The sequence below is a fragment of the Acartia tonsa genome, chromosome 9, assembly GCF_053477335.1.
Source record: "Acartia tonsa isolate MP-2025a chromosome 9, ASM5347733v1, whole genome shotgun sequence".
NCBI lineage: Eukaryota > Metazoa > Arthropoda > Copepoda > Calanoida > Acartiidae > Acartia > Acartia tonsa.
Genome location: NC_137268.1, coordinates 30,501,923 through 30,519,976, shown reverse-complemented (window position 1 = coordinate 30,519,976; position 18,054 = coordinate 30,501,923). Strand labels below are relative to the sequence as shown.

General features: G+C 33.0%; 3 protein-coding genes across 3 annotated transcripts in view; all 3 read left to right on the top strand.

Moving 5' to 3' along the window:
* Window positions 1-3,263: 3,263 nt before the first annotated feature.
* Window positions 3,264-18,054, top strand: part of LOC145327480 (uncharacterized) — a 52,932-nt gene continuing 38,141 nt past the window's right edge. The window contains exon 1 of the mRNA XM_080171027.1: window positions 3,264-3,626. Coding sequence (XP_080027153.1) covers window positions 3,523-3,626 — 104 coding nt within the window. The 5' untranslated portion in view covers window positions 3,264-3,522. The remainder of the gene's footprint in view (window positions 3,627-18,054) is intronic.
* On the top strand, window positions 7,644-11,326 carry LOC145328746 (methylcrotonoyl-CoA carboxylase subunit alpha, mitochondrial-like). Its single transcript, XM_080172568.1, has 5 exons — window positions 7,644-8,429; window positions 8,661-8,794; window positions 9,737-9,820; window positions 10,752-10,823; window positions 11,171-11,326. Exons 2-5 carry the CDS (start codon window positions 8,705-8,707, stop codon window positions 11,216-11,218), a joined length of 294 nt encoding a protein of 97 aa, XP_080028694.1. The 5' UTR covers window positions 7,644-8,429; window positions 8,661-8,704; the 3' UTR covers window positions 11,219-11,326.
* LOC145328747 (methylcrotonoyl-CoA carboxylase subunit alpha, mitochondrial-like) lies at window positions 14,230-15,694 on the top strand. The gene is made up of 3 exons (XM_080172569.1): window positions 14,230-14,415; window positions 14,805-14,975; window positions 15,551-15,694. The coding sequence occupies exons 1-2, from the start codon at window positions 14,281-14,283 to the stop codon at window positions 14,898-14,900; spliced, it is 231 nt and encodes a 76-aa protein (XP_080028695.1). The 5' UTR covers window positions 14,230-14,280; the 3' UTR covers window positions 14,901-14,975; window positions 15,551-15,694.

The window sequence follows — 18,054 nt, the reverse complement described above, 5'->3', positions numbered from 1 at the left end:
TAGTAGAACTTTTCCTATTAAGTAATCAAATAATAAATGAAAATCTTTATTGTCAATTTTAACTAGACATTTTTCAACTTAAACAAGAACGAAAACGTGAAACATTTGTCAGCTATACATTTGTAAAGTCAAAGAAAGACGGACTAACGATGACCTTTTATAACTTTTACTAAGCCAACCGAAGATTAAATTATGCATCAGAAGCAGATAAAATATAGTTTGTCTGTAGCCTAAATAATAAATAACTAGAAACAAAAGTTATGAAATAAATAAAACAATGGATCATTTCAGTTATTAAAAATAAAGTCAAAATTAATGGCTTTCATTCTGATGTAGGAAAAAAATCCTAACCGTAATAGACCTCTTGAAGAAATGATTCGCTGTAAAATTATTACTTTTATGTAAAATCAATAAATATTTAAATTTTCCTTATTACTTATTAGCTAATAAATATCAATATTAGCCCATGTTAAAAATCAAGAAAAAAAACTGTCATATCGGTTTAGTGGTTTGCGATTTCCTAAGGTACACACACACACACACACACACACACACATACACACACACACACACACGCACACACACACACACACACACACACATACACACACACACACACACACACACACACACACACACACACACACACAGATCCAGTTACTCTTATATGAGGATTAATTGTTCCTTATTTTCAATAAATTTTTAAAAAAGACAAATCAGAAAAATAACTGGGTACAAAAACCTTTTAAACTAAATCAAACATTTTATTTGTGAATTGTGCTATTTAGAGAAAAAAAGTAGAGCAAGACAAATTTCAAATAATTGAATCATAATTCCCACAGACGTCAAGGCAAAAATTAGAGCATCATGCACAACAGACAGACTGACAGACATAGAAAAATTACAACTTAATATCAAAGAATAAAGGAATAGTTATTAGATATGCGTTAGTTAAAAGAAACTTAAACGCAAAATATATTTTTGTAACTAACCCCAAATCTATACTATGTGATTAATAAAACATCCTATTATATATAGTAGTACGGGTATTTTGTCTGAAGATTAAGATCTCAATAACTATCGAAGTGATTGGGTTCTTTTTTCGGTCAGATTCACATAGGTCTCTTTATGGTTTTCAGCCACTTTCTGCCCGTTTGAATATAGAGCGTCAGATGCAAGGTGCGCAACCGCTAGTAATGAATATTAAGTTACTGCTTTTTAAATCAAAGCTTGGTAGCCGCGCCTTCAGAGCACGGCTGCGACTGAAAAAAAAATTAGCCAAGTTCCGCTGAGGATGGCTTTTGTAAATTGAGGCTTCATATGCCGAGCCTTGCATTTTTCTTCATGACGATTATTTAGATATATTATATCTTAGTCGCTGGAAAACCGAGAAAAAGCCAAAAAAAACATTATTTGAATTAAATATAGATATAAAATAGCATAAAACTACCCTCTGATTTTTGTGAAGCTTTTCTATATAGAAACCTAAATCGGGTCAATGATTACCTTATCTTGAAAAATATATACTAGTAGTAGACATTCCACAACAATTATCAGATATAACTGCCCCCAAAAAAACACGATCTAAATAAAAACTCTCTAATCCCCCCCCCAAAAAAAAAAAAATTTAAGGTCGCATTATCGCGTGGTTATAACTATTTAAAATTAAATTTCATTTTGATTTGAATTAGTTAATTATGTAAATTCAAAACATCCTTACCCTACATCCCTGCCTAAAACTGTAATATGTGACAAACAAAACATACTTCACATGCAGGGATCTAAAGGGATAAGACAATGGCCGATATATTGATGTACATCTCCAATGATTATACACAAAATAACCCCTTCATAGATTATAATTAGTAGTTGAAACGTTTTGACACTGAACTTCATGAACAAACCAATCAGATACAATAAAAGTCCCCAAAGTGTTAAGCCAACAAATAGAAAAACGATATCATAAAACATTGGAGACTAGTGTAATAAACAGCCTAATGTCCCCTCCCTGCCTGCTTTACATGTAATAATCAACAATTAATATGACGATCACACTTAATACTTAATCTTTACTTACTAGACATTTTTCGTAGAATTTCATGTTTTTAGTAAAATATTCTCATAAAATATAAAGTTACTAGCGGCTTCGCCCCTAGCCTCTAGGGGCTTTGCCCCAAGAGGTGATCAAAAAATATTAGGGTGAAATTCGTAAAAGGACCAAGGAAATCTCCTGCAAAAAAAGGACCAAGGAAATCTTCTGCAATAAAAAAAAAATGGGGGGGAGATTTTTTTGTTATTGGGGGGGTTGGGGGTGTCCTAACCCCCAAGAAAATAGCCTAAAACCACCACAGGACCAGTAGGTATATACCCTGAAGAGTATAATCAAATCGGTTCAGTGGTTACCGCGATCTTAAGCTTCAGACGGACGGACGGACAGACATCATTCTACTTTGTATTATAGAAGATAGAGGAGAGGTGTATCCCACTTCTTAAGAGAATATATGGTAAAATAGTATCCCAATTTTTTTTTTGTAAATTTTATGATATTATCCTCTTCGGATTTTTTTTCAATTTTGAAAATTTGAGTATCCCCACTCCCCCGACATAACTATGTAACCTGGCCGCGGCGCTCGGCCCCAGCTTGCCTGCCCAGCCGCTTGCGCTCGCCCCCGTAGCCTATAACCTAACCTAACCTAATTGAAAAAAAGTGCCGAGGCCAGGTTTCATTATTTTGTCGAAGGGGGGAGGGGTACCAATATTTTCAAAGAGGATAATACTAATTTTATAGAAGTGATAAAAATAAAATCTAATATATTCCATACATTTTTGGAAATTTTTTGGTGTGGTAGAGGGTAAATATAAAACACTCTTTTACTCTCCACTCTTCCCGAGTAAAAGTGACAGAGATCTTAATGGATAAGACAATCGAAATTAAATGTGAACACTGATACTTTGTAAAACCCAATCAAGATCCAAGACCCCCAAAAGTTTCTGGGCTAATAAACTGTTATTTCAAGGTTTGGTTGTTTGCCATTACCGAAAAAAGATATAATTAAAGTACGTTTAAAAATCCCCAAAGTAAAAAAAGAAAATCTATGAAAATTACAAATCTCGCAACCTCGTATAATATAGTTTATTAGAGGCATGTCTTCTGACCTCTGAGAAGCGCATCTTCGTCTATTTATCTATCTATCTCCGCCTATAGGAGACTTAAAGTCTGCCACACAGAGAAATAAAGGGGGGTGGGGAGTGTCATCACGGAGAATTTAAGGAGAAAGGGAAGACAGGAGAAAAGGAGGAGAGGGAGAGAGAGTGAAGTAAAATAATTTCTCAGTTGACTAGTAAAGTTAACATGGTACAGTGATCACCATACAAATTAAACACACATTATATTCATTTAAATACAAAACCACTCTTGCTTTTACTTCACAGTTAAACATAACCATAACAATTCAAATTGAATTAGTGATTTTAAGTTAGCATAATAAAACAAAATAAATGAAATAAAAAGTGAATAAAAAAATGTTCAAATGGAAGTCAGCAAGTTTTTTAGCCAAGGAAAAGTTTCAGAAAGTTGTCAAGTCAAGATCTGCAGAAATTTTGGAGGATGATTATAAACAAAACAGGTTAAGTATTGGAAGCTTCTCTGAAAAGATAATTTTCTTAGTAATTATTTACAAACTGTGTTTATAAACTTAAATGTTTTGATGACTTTTTTAGGTTGGACAATTAAGGTTGGGCATTTAAGATTTTTTTTTATAGATTTTAAACTTTGTATTATGATCACTGTCATAATTAGGTACAACTTAAAGAACGTAGCAATTCTATAATCATTAACAAAAAGTTCGAATGTCCAACTAAAGTATGTTTGTTATTGACTCTTTTAACAACATTTAAAAAAAAATATAATTTCGTATTCTTCTGATTTTTGCAATAAATATTCATGGGACTATTAAGCACTAATAATCGAAGCATCTCAACAATCAGGTCTTAAAAGTATGTCCGTGTAAGGCATCTTGTATTTAAGTTATTCTAGTTATTGTTGAAATTAATTCTGTTGTTACTTAAACTTATCATTGTTCGTTTGTCTCTCTTAGTTATGGAGATTCGTTTTTATGAAATTATCTAATAACAAGTCAAAAATCTTCGACTTACAAAATTAAATAGATTTTAGCAGGTATTTATTTCTATATAGATTATTCAGATTTTTATTTGTACAAATATAGCATTGCAGAATTATTTATAGCATCGTGTTATGGATAGCTTTCCAGGAATATTAAAATGTAAATTGATAAGATTAAAAGTTAAAACCAGTTTTGTTAGCGAAGGCCCGGGTTAACAAAACTGATATTATTCTTTTATTTTATTTTATGATTTTTATTTTGATATTCGGGGAAACTTGCAGCTTACACCAACAATGAAATTAAATCGAAAAAAAATTATGAAACCTGTCGTTGCGGGTGCAACACTTGACGACCTTTTAATCTACCTCCCAAATATTATTTTAGATTTATTTCGCATGTTGGATATACCTTATACCTAGGAAAATTGTCTGTAATACGTTGCTATTCATGATTTTTGAATATGGCTGAGAGAAAATATTTTACATCAGAGTTTCATTATTTTTCCATAATATTCTATCCTGTCTATTTAAAGCTAGACAAAAAGTAATAAATAATATCTAAATAGTATTTATATTTATTTATTATTAAGTTCCAGATCATTAGTTTAACACATATTTATATTTTAAGCCTTGTTATTTTCATAACATTTTAATTTATTAATTTTTGTCAATAATTTTGCAATTTTAATAACATAACAATCTTATTTAATTCATTCAAATTTCAATACCCCTAATTTTATCCCTCCAACCCCCCAATTTTTCTTTTAAATCTAAAATACGAAAAATTAGCTTGATCAAAACTCTTGGGGAAAAGCCCCTAGAGGCTATGGGTGAAGCCGCTAGTTGATGATAAAATGATAAATGAATAGTTAAGGTTAGAACACTGTTAATTTGAACCAACCAAATAAGATTCAATAAAAGTCATACTATCAGCCTTCTGACAATTAACTAAACAAAATATATATTTTACACTTTTTGATTAAATTAAACTAGGGGTTGAGCTTATGTTAGCGTGAACTTTTTAATTTTATCATGCAATCTATAATACAAAGTAGAACGATGTCTGTCTGTCTGTCTGTTTGTTTGTAGCGAAGGATCTCGCTTACCGCTGAACCGATCGGGTTCTCCTTAACAGGGTAGCTTCTCATAAGTCTCGGGAAGGTTTATAACTATTTTGGGTACCACCACCCTATCAGGAGAAATCGCCCCTAGAAAAAAATTACCCCTCCCGAAAAAGAGACTCCAACGAAACATAAACCAACTATTTCTGTAATTAGATATTTTAAATAAAAAAAAACATTTTAAGTGCCACTAGAGGCCTCTAGGGGCGTAGCCGCTAGTTCTAATATAATCTGCAGCTCTGAAATTTTAGGAGATCTTTTCCAATCAAGCTTTTTGTAGGCTAAAAAGTTGATTCATCTAATGAATTCTTAATTAACCTAATTTATTAACAGAAATTCTTCAAAGTCCCTGGTATTTCCTCTTTATTTTCAAATAAGTTGAAAAATAAGGGGTTGCTGCCCCTTTAAGGGATTCGGCATACATTTTTTGTTGTTGTTAAAGAATAAGGTGAGGTTTGGGTTTCAGTGCTCGATTGCACTTTGAGGGAAAGCAATTGATTTTTATATTGGGAGAGCTTTTACTTTAAAAAAAATCAAGAATGACAACATCTAAAAAAATCTTAAAACTAATATTCAATCTAATGGTCTGTAATGATGGATTAGCCACTTTAATTTATATTTGAACAAAAGTAAATTAGTGATTTATTTATTGGTAAAACTGTTATATATGTACATACATAGATTTTATCTAACTTTGATTTCTGAATTTAAATCCTTAAAGAAGTTGTATCAACTTTTTTTTTTATAGCTAGCCGGTCCTTTTAGTAAGTAGTAGATGTAAAATTTTTCATAGAATTCAGATATGCAATCGGTTTTTTTGTAGACCTCTTATTTTTTAAGTAATTTAAGTTTTTAAAAAAAAAATTAAGTCGATTTTAAGGTACTAAAATGCAACAAAAAAAAGAAAGAAAATGGCCATTATGAACAAAAATAGTAAGATCTTTAATTTGACACCTTACTTTTTCAATTCTGTCAGGTAATTATTGAAAAAATCGATTTTTTTAAACCCACGAGAATAAAAACTTTGAACTCAATTTTATCATTTCACAAGTAAAAAAATATGGGTTCATATATACCTTTAGAATCAGAAAAATATTACGAATCCATTGTAAGCAAAATTGAAAAAAAAAGTTTACAACCCAGGTTCTACGAAATACCAGAAAAAAAAGGTCGTTTTACCAGAAAAGTGGTAAAGCTGGTCAACCTGGTAAAATATACCAGTTTCGTGGTAAATTTTACCAGCAAAAATTTTAGCCAAAAAATTAGTCAAATTTTACCATTTTTTTTGTAAAATTTGACGAAACAAAAAAACCCGTTTTTTGTGTTTTAAATACAAAACAGCTCTTCATAATCAGTTGTAGTACTTTAAAATAATGACTTCTATACAATGAAGCCTAAATTTAAATTTTTTTTTTTTTTTTTAATTTTACCACTTTTGGAAGTTTTACCAAAAATGTGGTCAATTTTACAACTCTATTTTTCAGGTTAAGTCCGAATTTTCGGACTTAGACAAAAAAACGCAATTTGGTCAATTTTTACCAAAAAGTTGGTAAAATTTGACAGATTTTTGGACATTGCCAAAAAAAATGAACTTGGTAAAATTTGACCAACTTTTTGGTAAAAATTGACAAGGTAAATTTTTAGGCTAAGTCCAAATTTTTGGACTCTGCCAAAAAAAAAAACTTTGTAAAATTTGACCAACTTTTTGGTAAAAATTGACAAGGTAAATTTTTAGGCTAAGTCCAGATTTTTGGACTTTGCCAAAAAAAAAAACTTGGTAAAATTTGACCAACTTTTTGGTAAAAATTGACAAGGTAAATTTTTAGGCTAAGTCCAAATTTTTGGACTTTGCCAAAAAAAAAAACTTGGTAAAATTTGACCAACTTTTTGGTAAAAATTTTTACTTTTTATTGAATTTTTTCGCATAAAAGAAGCTAACTTTTTTTTAAAACCTTGAAAATTATTTCATCATTTCTTTTAAAACATCCTCCCGCATCGTCAAAAATATATCAAATTTAATATTTACTTATTTGAGCTAGCTTCATACGAATTAAAATTAAAAGAAAAAAAATCCAGGTCTGTGTGTTTACGCAGATGTGCCGTGTGCATTTGAATTTATCGATTTTTCATCTTTAATATAAATATAAGCTTTCGTATATTCCCCTGAATGTTTCTAAAAGAAAGACAGAGATTTCGAATTATAGAGTAATTTCGCTACAAAACTTATATTTTTAAGTTTTGAAATTTATGGCACCTCTGTGCACGCATGCGCACTATTGATAATTGCTTATGATTATTTGAATATAGAGTGCCAAAAATAATTATTAGTTTTGATTCAATTTAATCAAATATTTTGAATCAAGAAGTAAATTACTACTCAATTTTCTCTAAATATTTAAATTTGTAGAATTTACAATTTGTTTGGAAGATTTTTTTTAAGCAAGATGTTTAAAAATGTGGCAAAATTGTGGAACAACAATGTTTCATGATTTCTATATTTATGTTGTCTTTGCCAACCGGAAATACCACCGAGATGGGTTTTTAAAAGATGAATGCCACATTTTTTCGGCGTTTTTTAGACATTAATTGATTGAACGTTGACGATAGAATTTCAAACAGAGTATATAACATAAAAATACTGAATTTTAAATTATTTTTTTAGCAATTTTTCTAATGTCTAACACAGCTCTAAAAAGATGCATTAATTAATATGCAGCAAAAATGGATTGAAGATAATCTTTTTTTTTCTATGAAGGCCGTACCATCAAAAGCGAAATAATTAAATAAATCATTGTATACTCTTTTAGATTTCGCGAATGTCGCGCTTGTTATTCATAGCGTAAAAAATGTCGAAAAAACGCGGCAATATCTTTTAAGAACCCGGCCGGAAATAGATTCTATATGGTTAACAACTATATATATATTTAAATATTTTTTTTTAATATTGAATGCACTATATTTTTTTATATTCTATCGAATATATATTTTATATGTCATTACAAAACTATATTACATTTAATATTAACATTAAAAAAAAAAACATCAATTTAAACTTTCGTAACCCTGTAATTAGGTATTGGCGTTAGAAGTACAGTTCACCACGGTCCACGCTTGGGCTAGCATCACTCACCAGCATGGCTCTGCCTAGGCTTATAATGAGAAAGGCCAGGGTATTATTATTACAGGTATTGTGTCTTTAAAGGGACTGTGAACGTAAATTTTTCTCATCTTAATATCAAATCTTAACATTATCTTATTCATAATATCTCACAGATAGAGCAAAACGCGCTTTTGTTTGCTTAAAAAACGGCTTTTTCCGACGATTTTTATTTGTTTCCTATATAAAGTGGCACCTCCGCCCCAACCCTTCCTTTGTTACCTACATTTTATTGTGTTTTAGTCAAAATTTATTATAGGTATTAAAACTGTGGCAGTTTACAGTGACAGCGACAGAAACTCTATGCATGTAGCCATGGCGGACGAACCTACTGTTAGAATTGGTCCAGCTGCCTCACAACAGAGCTATCTCAGGGGAGATACTATTTTAAAGGTATATTATACCAGAGAGAGGAGATACTGTTTATTAAACTAGTGCCAAAAGTTTTATAATTACGTTTACATTTTCGTTGGTTTACAACTTTCGACATCAGGACTTTAGTGAATTTTGATTGGTTAGCTCAATAGGTTGAGTGTTCGAACGTTTCAACCACTAATATTAATCCAAGGGGTAATTTTGTTAATCATCATTGAGGATTTACATCAATTTATCGACCATTGTTTTGTCTTATCCCTTTATATCTCTGACATTATACTGTTAGGTATTAGTTTTAGATGGACATTACAAGAATTGATTGATTAAAATAATCCTTAAATAAAAGTAACAGGATGTTTGTTTGTCTTCGTTTGTAGCAAAATATCTAGCGTACGTACACGTCTCTCCTCTACATTGAAGCTTATTGTATGTCTCGGAAAGGTTTTAATTTATACATGGATTTTTTTATAGGCCTAAGAAAAATTACCCCAAAAATTTTATTTTTTAAAAACTTTGAAAAATTAAAATTCAAGGTAGTGGGTCGGCTCTTTCCCAGCCCCCCCCCCCCCTCCCCACACCTTTCACATTGCAAAAAAATGGGTGTTGTTTTTTGCTTAATGGTGTGATTGATAATTTAAATTGAAACTTGGAAGAATCTACCTATTAAGATTTAGAATAACTCTTATATGCATCATCCTATTATATAAAGCAGTAAGACTTTTTTTCTAAATAACTACTGATCCGATTGGGTTCTCTATTTTAGGTAGGCATCACATAGGTCCTGAGTTGGTTTTATTCTATTTTCTGATCATATTTAAGCCTTAAGATGGATTTTTTACTTTTTCTATTGAAACTAAAATAAAAAAATGTTGGGATCTATTTCAACTCACCACTAACTCAAGTGCCCCTAGAGGCCTCTAGGGGCTTAGTTACTATTGACCATACACTGTATTATCTTAGGTTGCGGCGGAAACCGGCTCCGATGCTGTACATCCTGGCTATGGATTTCTCTCCGAGAATGTCGAGTTTGCTAATCTTTGCCAGGTAAATGCAGGGAGGGAGGGGACAATGGACTGTTAACTACACGTGTCCCCAAACTTTTATAATAACGTATTCTTATTCGTTGGCTTAACAACTTTGGGGATTAAGTGATCTCTGATTGGTTGGTACATTAAGTTGAGTGTCCAAACGTATCAACCACAAAAGGTAATCTATGTAAGGGGTAATTTTGTGTATCATCAATGGGGTTGTACATGTACAGTACATCAATTTGTCGACCATTGTCTTATCCCTTAAGATTCTTGGGTAAATGGATATATTATTACCTGGATGTTACACCAGTTTTTCATGTACTCTAATAAAGCGGTACTCACAGCGGGCTAAAATAAAGATACACCCTTATTCCTCCCTTACAACACCCCCTTACCTCCTTCTGGGTAAACGAACTGACCAATATATGAAGTCCATGTTAGGAACCTAATTTCCATGATATGTCATTAATAATATCCACGTGTATTTTATATCCCTGGACAGGTAATATTTTCCATTTGACTGCAGGGAGGGAGTGGATATTAGACTGGAAGTTATACTGGTACCCAAAGTTTTATAAGCACGTTAGCTCACAACTTTAAATCTTGATTGGTTCATTCAAACTAGCAGTGGCTGAACTAATCTAAGGTGTTGTTTTGTTCAATATATATGGGGATTTATATATGTATATTTCGTTCATTATCTTGTCCACGGTCATTAGTGTGAGGAATGGGGTTGACAACACACCCCTTAAAATTAAAATTATGTAGATTCCCCCCCCCCCCCCCCCCGTTTTTTAAAAACCTCTAAGATTACATCCCTTCCCGTAAAAACCCTGTGCACGCCACTGTACTGCTTACGTTTTTTTCTGGTTAATTTCAAGAATGTAATATTATATTAATAAGAATGATACCTACCTTTTAATTTAAATTTTTTTTTTTATCAGGAGAAAGGAGTTATATTTGTTGGTCCACCGTCCACTGCCATTAGAGATATGGGTATCAAGTCTACATCTAAGGTAAATGATAGAGTAGCTACTCAGGAACTTATTTTGGTTGATTTCAAGTAGAAAGAAATAACACTCTATACTATACCGGAGTAACAGGATGTCTGTTCATTTGTCCTCTACGATCTCAATCTTCTGGTCTTCCATAATTTTCAGGGAATGTTTATGCTGTTTTTTTGGCGGGGGGGGGGGGGGTATGACACCGCTTCTTGGAAAAATGACCTCGAAAATTTTCATTGGTAAAAACCCTCCAACCATCCTCTTTTAAGACGAAACACAAGTAGGCTCTAGGAAAAGCAACTGTGTATTTAAAAGAAGTCTGTCGTTACAATTTTTCTATTATTTAACCTGTTTTTTAGATGATCATGGAAGCCGCTAACGTACCTGTAATCCACGGTTACCACTGAGAGGACCAGAGCCTGGACACCTTGAAGGCGGAGGCAGACAAGATCGGGTTCCCTGTTATGATCAAGGTGGGAACAAGGACAAGTATGTCCACATGTACCGCAATAAAATAGTAAATAATATAAATATAAAACAGGATGTTTAATATGGACAATAACATAATATATTTCAACTTCAAGGCTCGATTATAACATTATACCTTAGGTATAATTCTGGGAATCAATGTTAAAAAAAAAAGGAATATGTAAGTTATATAAATTATATACAGGGTGGGCCACATAAATCCGGACTTTTTTCAAACGGCCATAGCACCAAAACTACTTGGCCAATCAGGACGTTTTACCACACTATAAAAAGCTTAGGTAATTACCTTTTAGCCCATAAAATTTTTTGGAGGATGGAGGATGTGTACTCCGTGCTGGCAGTGCTTATGTTCAACATGGCAGATTCGAAATGAGCGCTAGTTTACCCTAGATTATCAATATGGGCCCACTAAATCTGATCTCAGCCCATCTGTAGCTGAGATAGACTTATAAAACTTGCTGGAGATACTGTTAGATACCTAATGCAGGCACTAGAAAAAACTAAAGCTCTCTATCACATCTGGTTTGTCCGTAGTACTCCGGCAAAGTGAAACGTGGCAGATTTTAAGGTGTCAAAAATGTCATTAATCTTGAAAATTTCTTGGTTCTCGACTACATGGGCCCATTTGGAACCTTAAAAATCGTATTAGACTATGTGTTGCGATAATAACCATAACTTAATCTTCATGCCATTTCCAAAAAGGTATAAAACGTTGTTCTAGCTTAACTGTGGCCAAAATAAGAGCCGCCGTGTCGAATGGTAGCTTGAAAGATGGGTATATTTGGATCCTGCGGTTACTCACGTCCCTAAGGAGATGTGGCCTCCCAGCAGCCCTGATCTTCATACAATTGACTTATTGGCCTGGAGCGCCATTAAAGCACGAACTAATAGACGCGCCTATACCATAAAGACTAAGTGCAGTCAATATTCTCTAAAATGGCTATAACATTTGGAATGATTGTGCAGCTATTACCTTTTATGATACAAATAAGGATTTTAATTGCCAATTATCTGAAAAGTTTATATCTTTGAGCTAAATTTTTTTTTAATTTTATAACTCTGCTAACCCTAAATCTTCATGCGGTTTTTAATATCTTTGTTATGATTCAATCCACGCATATAACGATTGCTTTAATCGTTTTCCAGGTCCCATAACTGTGCTCCTAGACCTTTATTTTTTAAAAATCGGTTCAGAAATAAGGATTTTAGAAGCTATAATATTAGAATATTAGTTGTTTGATCCTTATCCTATTGGGGAGTCTGATGGAGGTCAGGAACAAAGCCTAAAACCAACCCTAAGACATTTATAAACCTTCCCTTAAAAGTGTAACCAAATTGGAACAGTATTAGCAAGCTGTTTTCGTTATCGGCCGGCCGGAAATCGGCCGACTTCGGCCGGATTCGGCCGATGAACATAATCGGCCCAAATTTTCTTCATGTTAAGTTTAAAAATATCGTATTCGGCTATTCCTCAGCCGATTTAGTCGTCTAAGGTGGCAAAAAAATAGTCCTGGTCGTAATAAATTCAAATCCGTTGACCAATCTAAAATCCGTCCACTGGTTGTCGCGTAACGATGTTTTTAAAGTTGTAGACATGATAATAATTGCATAAAATAGAAGTAAAATTTAAAAATACCGTAGCCGGTTATTCCTTGGCCGATTTAGTCGGCCAAGGTGGCAAAAAAAAAGTCCTGGTCGTAATAAATTCAAATCCGTTGACCAATCTAAAATCCGTCCACTGGTTGTCGCGTAACGGTGATTTTAAAGTTGTAGACATGATAATAATTGCATAAAATAGAAGTAAAATTTAAAAATACCGTAGCCGGTTATTCCTTGGCCGATTTAGTCGGCCAAGGTGGCAAAAAAATAGTCCTAGTCGTAATAAATTCAAATCCGTTGACCAATCTAAAATCCGTCCACTGGTTGTCGCGTAACGGTGATTTTAAAGTTGTAGACATGATAATAATTGCATAAAATAGAAGTAAAGTTTAAAAATACCGTAGCCGGTTATTCCTTGGCCGATTTAGTCGGCCAAGGTGGCAAAAAAATAGGCCTGGTCGTAATAAATTCAAATCCGTTGACCAATCTAAAATCCGTCCACTGGTTGTCGCGTAACGATGTTTTTAAAGTTGTAGACATGATAATAATTGCATAAAATAGAAGTAAAATTTAAAAATACCGTAGCCGGTTATTCCTTGGCCGATTTAGTCGGCCAAGGTGGCAAAAAAATAGTCCTGGTCGTAATAAATTCAAATCCGTTGACCAATCTAAAATCCGTCCACTGGTTGTCACGTAACGATGATTTTAAAGTTGTTATAAATGCTGCGTATATTATAAATATAATAATGTCGTCTTCGAAATGAAAATGTCACTCTAAGAAAATTTTTGAACTACAAACAAGTAACAAATGTGATTTAGATGGACCTTTTACCATAAAATTACTTTTTCATAAACTAATTATTATTTAACTACCTTTTTTAAAGTAGCTGCAACCATTTTCCACCCAAAAAAAATTATTGACTGCACTTAATAAAGACCTCTCTCATTGCCACTATCAAGGAGAACTTCGCCCTCTTGGACAGGGACATGGTGACCAGGATCGGGGGCCAGTTTAGGGGGCGGGTAAAGGCGGTGATTGAGGCTAGCGGCGATTTTATTGAATAATCTAATAGTCATATACCTAGTTTACTTCCCAGTTTTTAAAATTCAATAAAATCTTTAAAATTGACGATTTTATGTTCATTTGTTTAAAAATAAGAAAAAGTCCGGATTTATCTGGCCCACCCTGTATATGTATGTAAAGAAATGTAGTGTTATATTTTTCTACCATTGTGTAATGATATATAGTACAGTCAGACGGAGTGACGGCATACCTTATTGTAGAGTAGCTGCTAAATTTTATATTGTTTTTATTTTTCTACCTGTGGAAAACTGTTATTTGATATTGTCATAGGTTGTCCGCGGAGGGGGTGGCAAGGGTATGAGGATTGCCATGACCGCTGGCGAGTTCGAGGCCCAGCTGGAGTCTGCCAAGCGCGAGCCGATGAAGTCCTTCGGTGACGAAGTGATGCTCCTGGAGAAGTTTGTTGTTGACCCCAGACACGTAGAAGTTCAGGTCAGTTTTGTTCCAGGGGAAATTATCAGGAACGCATGGGCTTTTTATTTCACTAGTCCCCAAAGTGTTATAATAACGTTTCCTTATTCGTTTGCTTAACAACCTTTGAGACTTTTATTTAATTTTAATTGGTTGCTTCATTATGTTGATTGCTAAAACGTTTCTACCACTAATTGTAATCTTCAGAAGGGGCAATTTTGTGTATCATCATTGGGGATGTATATCAATTTATCGGCCATTGTCTTATCCCTTTATATCCCTGGGAAATTATACTTGATTAATGCCTATGGAGAGAGATGGTTGATTTAAAACGTAGTTAGACATTTGTATAAAGTTCCAAACATTCTTACTGCCTTGCTAAAATCTTCTAACAACCTATCTCTATTTAGGATGTACCCAAGCCTGGTTTTCACTGCCTACCCCAGCGGGCTGCCTTGCTAAAATCTGTGCTCAACTTCTTAAAGAAGGCTCCATACGCCACGTGAAGCATATAATCAGTAAAGCCGAGTACTATCCTGTTCTTGTTAGCCACGGATGTTGTTACTGATTATGTTTTCCAGGTAAGCTTTCCCTTTATTTTTTCTCGTTCTGCGTTTTCAAAGATGTTTAGTTAGATAAGTTTGTTGATTTTTTTGCCACGTGTCAAGATGCCTGTAGGAAATGAATGAGGGGGGAGAGGGGGAGTCGAACCTACACACTTTTATTTTTGCTTTCAAAAGAAAAAATTTAGGTGTGAGAGTAAGGGGGGGGGGAAGTTCTGACACATTTGCGTAAACAGCGAGTATAGGCTTTATCTTTGGGACGGACGGACGGACAGACATCGTTCTACTTTGTATTATAGATTAGATATTTAGTAGGGAGGGATGGGACATTGGGCTGTAAATTACACTAGCCCCCAAAGTTTTCAAATAACATTTTCTTATTCTTTGGCCTAACAACCTTGGGTACTTTTATTGATTTTTTATTGGTTGGTTCATTAAGTTGAGTGTCCTAACATTTCAATCACTTATTGTAATCTACAGAAGGGGTAACGATGTGTATCATCATTAGAGATGAACATCAATTTATCAGCCATTATCTTATCCCTTTATATCCCTGTACTTATCTAATTAACTAATGAGCAATTTTATTCCAGGTTGAATATCAGTGATACGAGGTCGAATTGGTCCGGTGCCCAGCAAATCCAGGAGGTTGCGCAACAGTTTTCTTCGGCCAGAGCAGTAGAATCAAGAAAAATATGTTTAAGTGTTTCAATCAATAAAGATAAAAATGAAAACAATTTTTTTTTTATTTTTGCGATTTGTGTACAAGCGATGTTTTTCTATAATTAAGGTCGTTTTTTACCACTTTCTCGTGATTTTTACCACCCGTTTTTACCACAATTTTTGGTAAATTTTTACCATATTTACCCTATTTCTGGTAAAATTTTACCAATTTAGGGCAAAAATATTACCAGGTGTTGAACAGTTTTACCACTTTTTCGGTAAAATCTTACAGAAATTTGCGGTAAATTTTACCAAAAAAGTGGTAAAAATTGGTCAAAATCTGGTATAAATTTGCGTCCTAAAATGGTAATATTTTACCGGAAATCTGGTAAAATTTTACCGATAATTGTGGTAAAAATCGCTGGTAAAAAGCGTCACGGAGTACCACAAAAAGTGTTTTTACCACGGTTACGGTAAAATTTTACCACCTTTTAAATCGTATAGGCTGGTAAAATTTTACCATAAAAGTGGTAAAAACTAGGTTTTTTTATGGTATTAATTCCGTCCTGGGAATATAGTATATAAACTACAATAAAAGGAATTATATGAAAATATCATATTATATTGTACAGGCAACGTCTTAACTTTTGAATTGAGTATAAAAATGGGAAGGGGGTATAGAGGGGGTAAAGAGGGGGTAAAGAGGGGGTAAAAAAGGGAAGACGATAGTGTTGCCAGAACAAAAAATACAATTGGCCATTTTTTAATTTTTTAATTTTTTTCCTTTTTTTCAATTTTGCTTACAATGGATTCGTAATATTTTTCTGATTCTAAAGGTATACATGAACCCATGTTTTTTATGTCTGTTTGAGAAAATATTTAGGTCTAAAGTTTTTATTAAACCGAGGTTAAAAAAATAGATTCTTTCAATAATTACTCAACAGAATTTTAAAAGTAAGGTGTCAAATTAAAGATCTTACTATTTTTGTTCTTACTGGCCATTTTCTTCTTTTATTTTGTTGCGTTTTAGTACCTTAAAACCGACTTAATTATTTTTTTAAAAAACTTAAATTACTTAAAAAATAAGAGGTCTACAAAAAAAACGATTGCATATCTGAATTCTATGAAAAATTTTACATCTACTACTTACTAAAAGAACCGGCTAGCTATAAAAAAAAAAGTTGATACACCTTCTTTCTTAACATGGATGACTAAGTACCTACAACTGATTAAATACTTATCAATTACAATTATTATGCAACACAAATCAGGGAGACGGAGATATGACAATAGAAAAAAACGTAATCACACCCGAAATTTCAATATCAAATTTTACCTTACATGGCTTGTAGTGGTAAATCATAGGTGGAATATAGGAATGTCAATTATTTTGTACCATTGTCCCCTTCCTCCCTTAGAAATCAATCATTTAAGTTCACAAGACCTTTCCTATCAATAATCTTTGGTATTTAGTAGGTTTAAAAATAATTTTAGATTTCTCTTATACTAAGTAAATAAATGTTTTATATTTATGTGTGCATGTCCAGTAATATCTTTAAAATGGCAGGAGTAGGACCGTTAGGAAAGCTTCTTATGTACAAACACAAACTCTTAGCTCTTTATTGTGTGCTTAGTTAGAGGAATTGATATCCCCAAAAAGTTTTAAAATTGGACCAAAAACTCCAAAGATATGGAGAAATATGTAAAAACATCTAAAAATAGCCAAAAACCTGCTAAAAGGCAGTCTGACCGTCGTGGTTGTTTCTTCAATCGACAGGAAATTTCATTTTGATATCTATAACTGAAAAAAATTTGGAAATCGGACCATAAACCCCAAAGATATGGAGAAATCGGACCATAAACCCCAAAGATATAGAGAAAGTTGTCAAAAAGTTTCAGCATTCTATCTTTTACAGGAGCCGAGAAAATCACGTTTCTCCTATTCTGTCTCAGACGGACGGACATTTCGATTTATAGAGTAGCTTCGCTACTAAAAAATACCCCCTGGCCTGCATCTCACCAACATCAGTAATCTAAATTTTAATCATGTGTTTTGGTAAAAAGGATAAATATCTAAACCTTGCTTCGTAACCTATGACCAAAACTTTTCTATAATTAGGTTCGTCCGTCAGTCCGTCCGTCCTTAATGGTTAGCTCTTTTCGTTAATTTAGACATGTTAGAATATCGATTTCAAACTTTGCATGACAGTTAGATACGATTTAGAAAGTGTAGCAACCCTATATTGTTACCATATTGTTGATTCTTAAGCTTTTTGACAACAATTTTTTATGGATATAATTATCCTATTCATCTGATTTTTTAATACTGATTCCTATTACAATAAGGTACAATGTTATAGCGAAGCATCTCTATAATCAAGTCCTAAAATGTAAGTTGTAAGAACTTATGCAACAAGTTTACTTAAAATTTTGT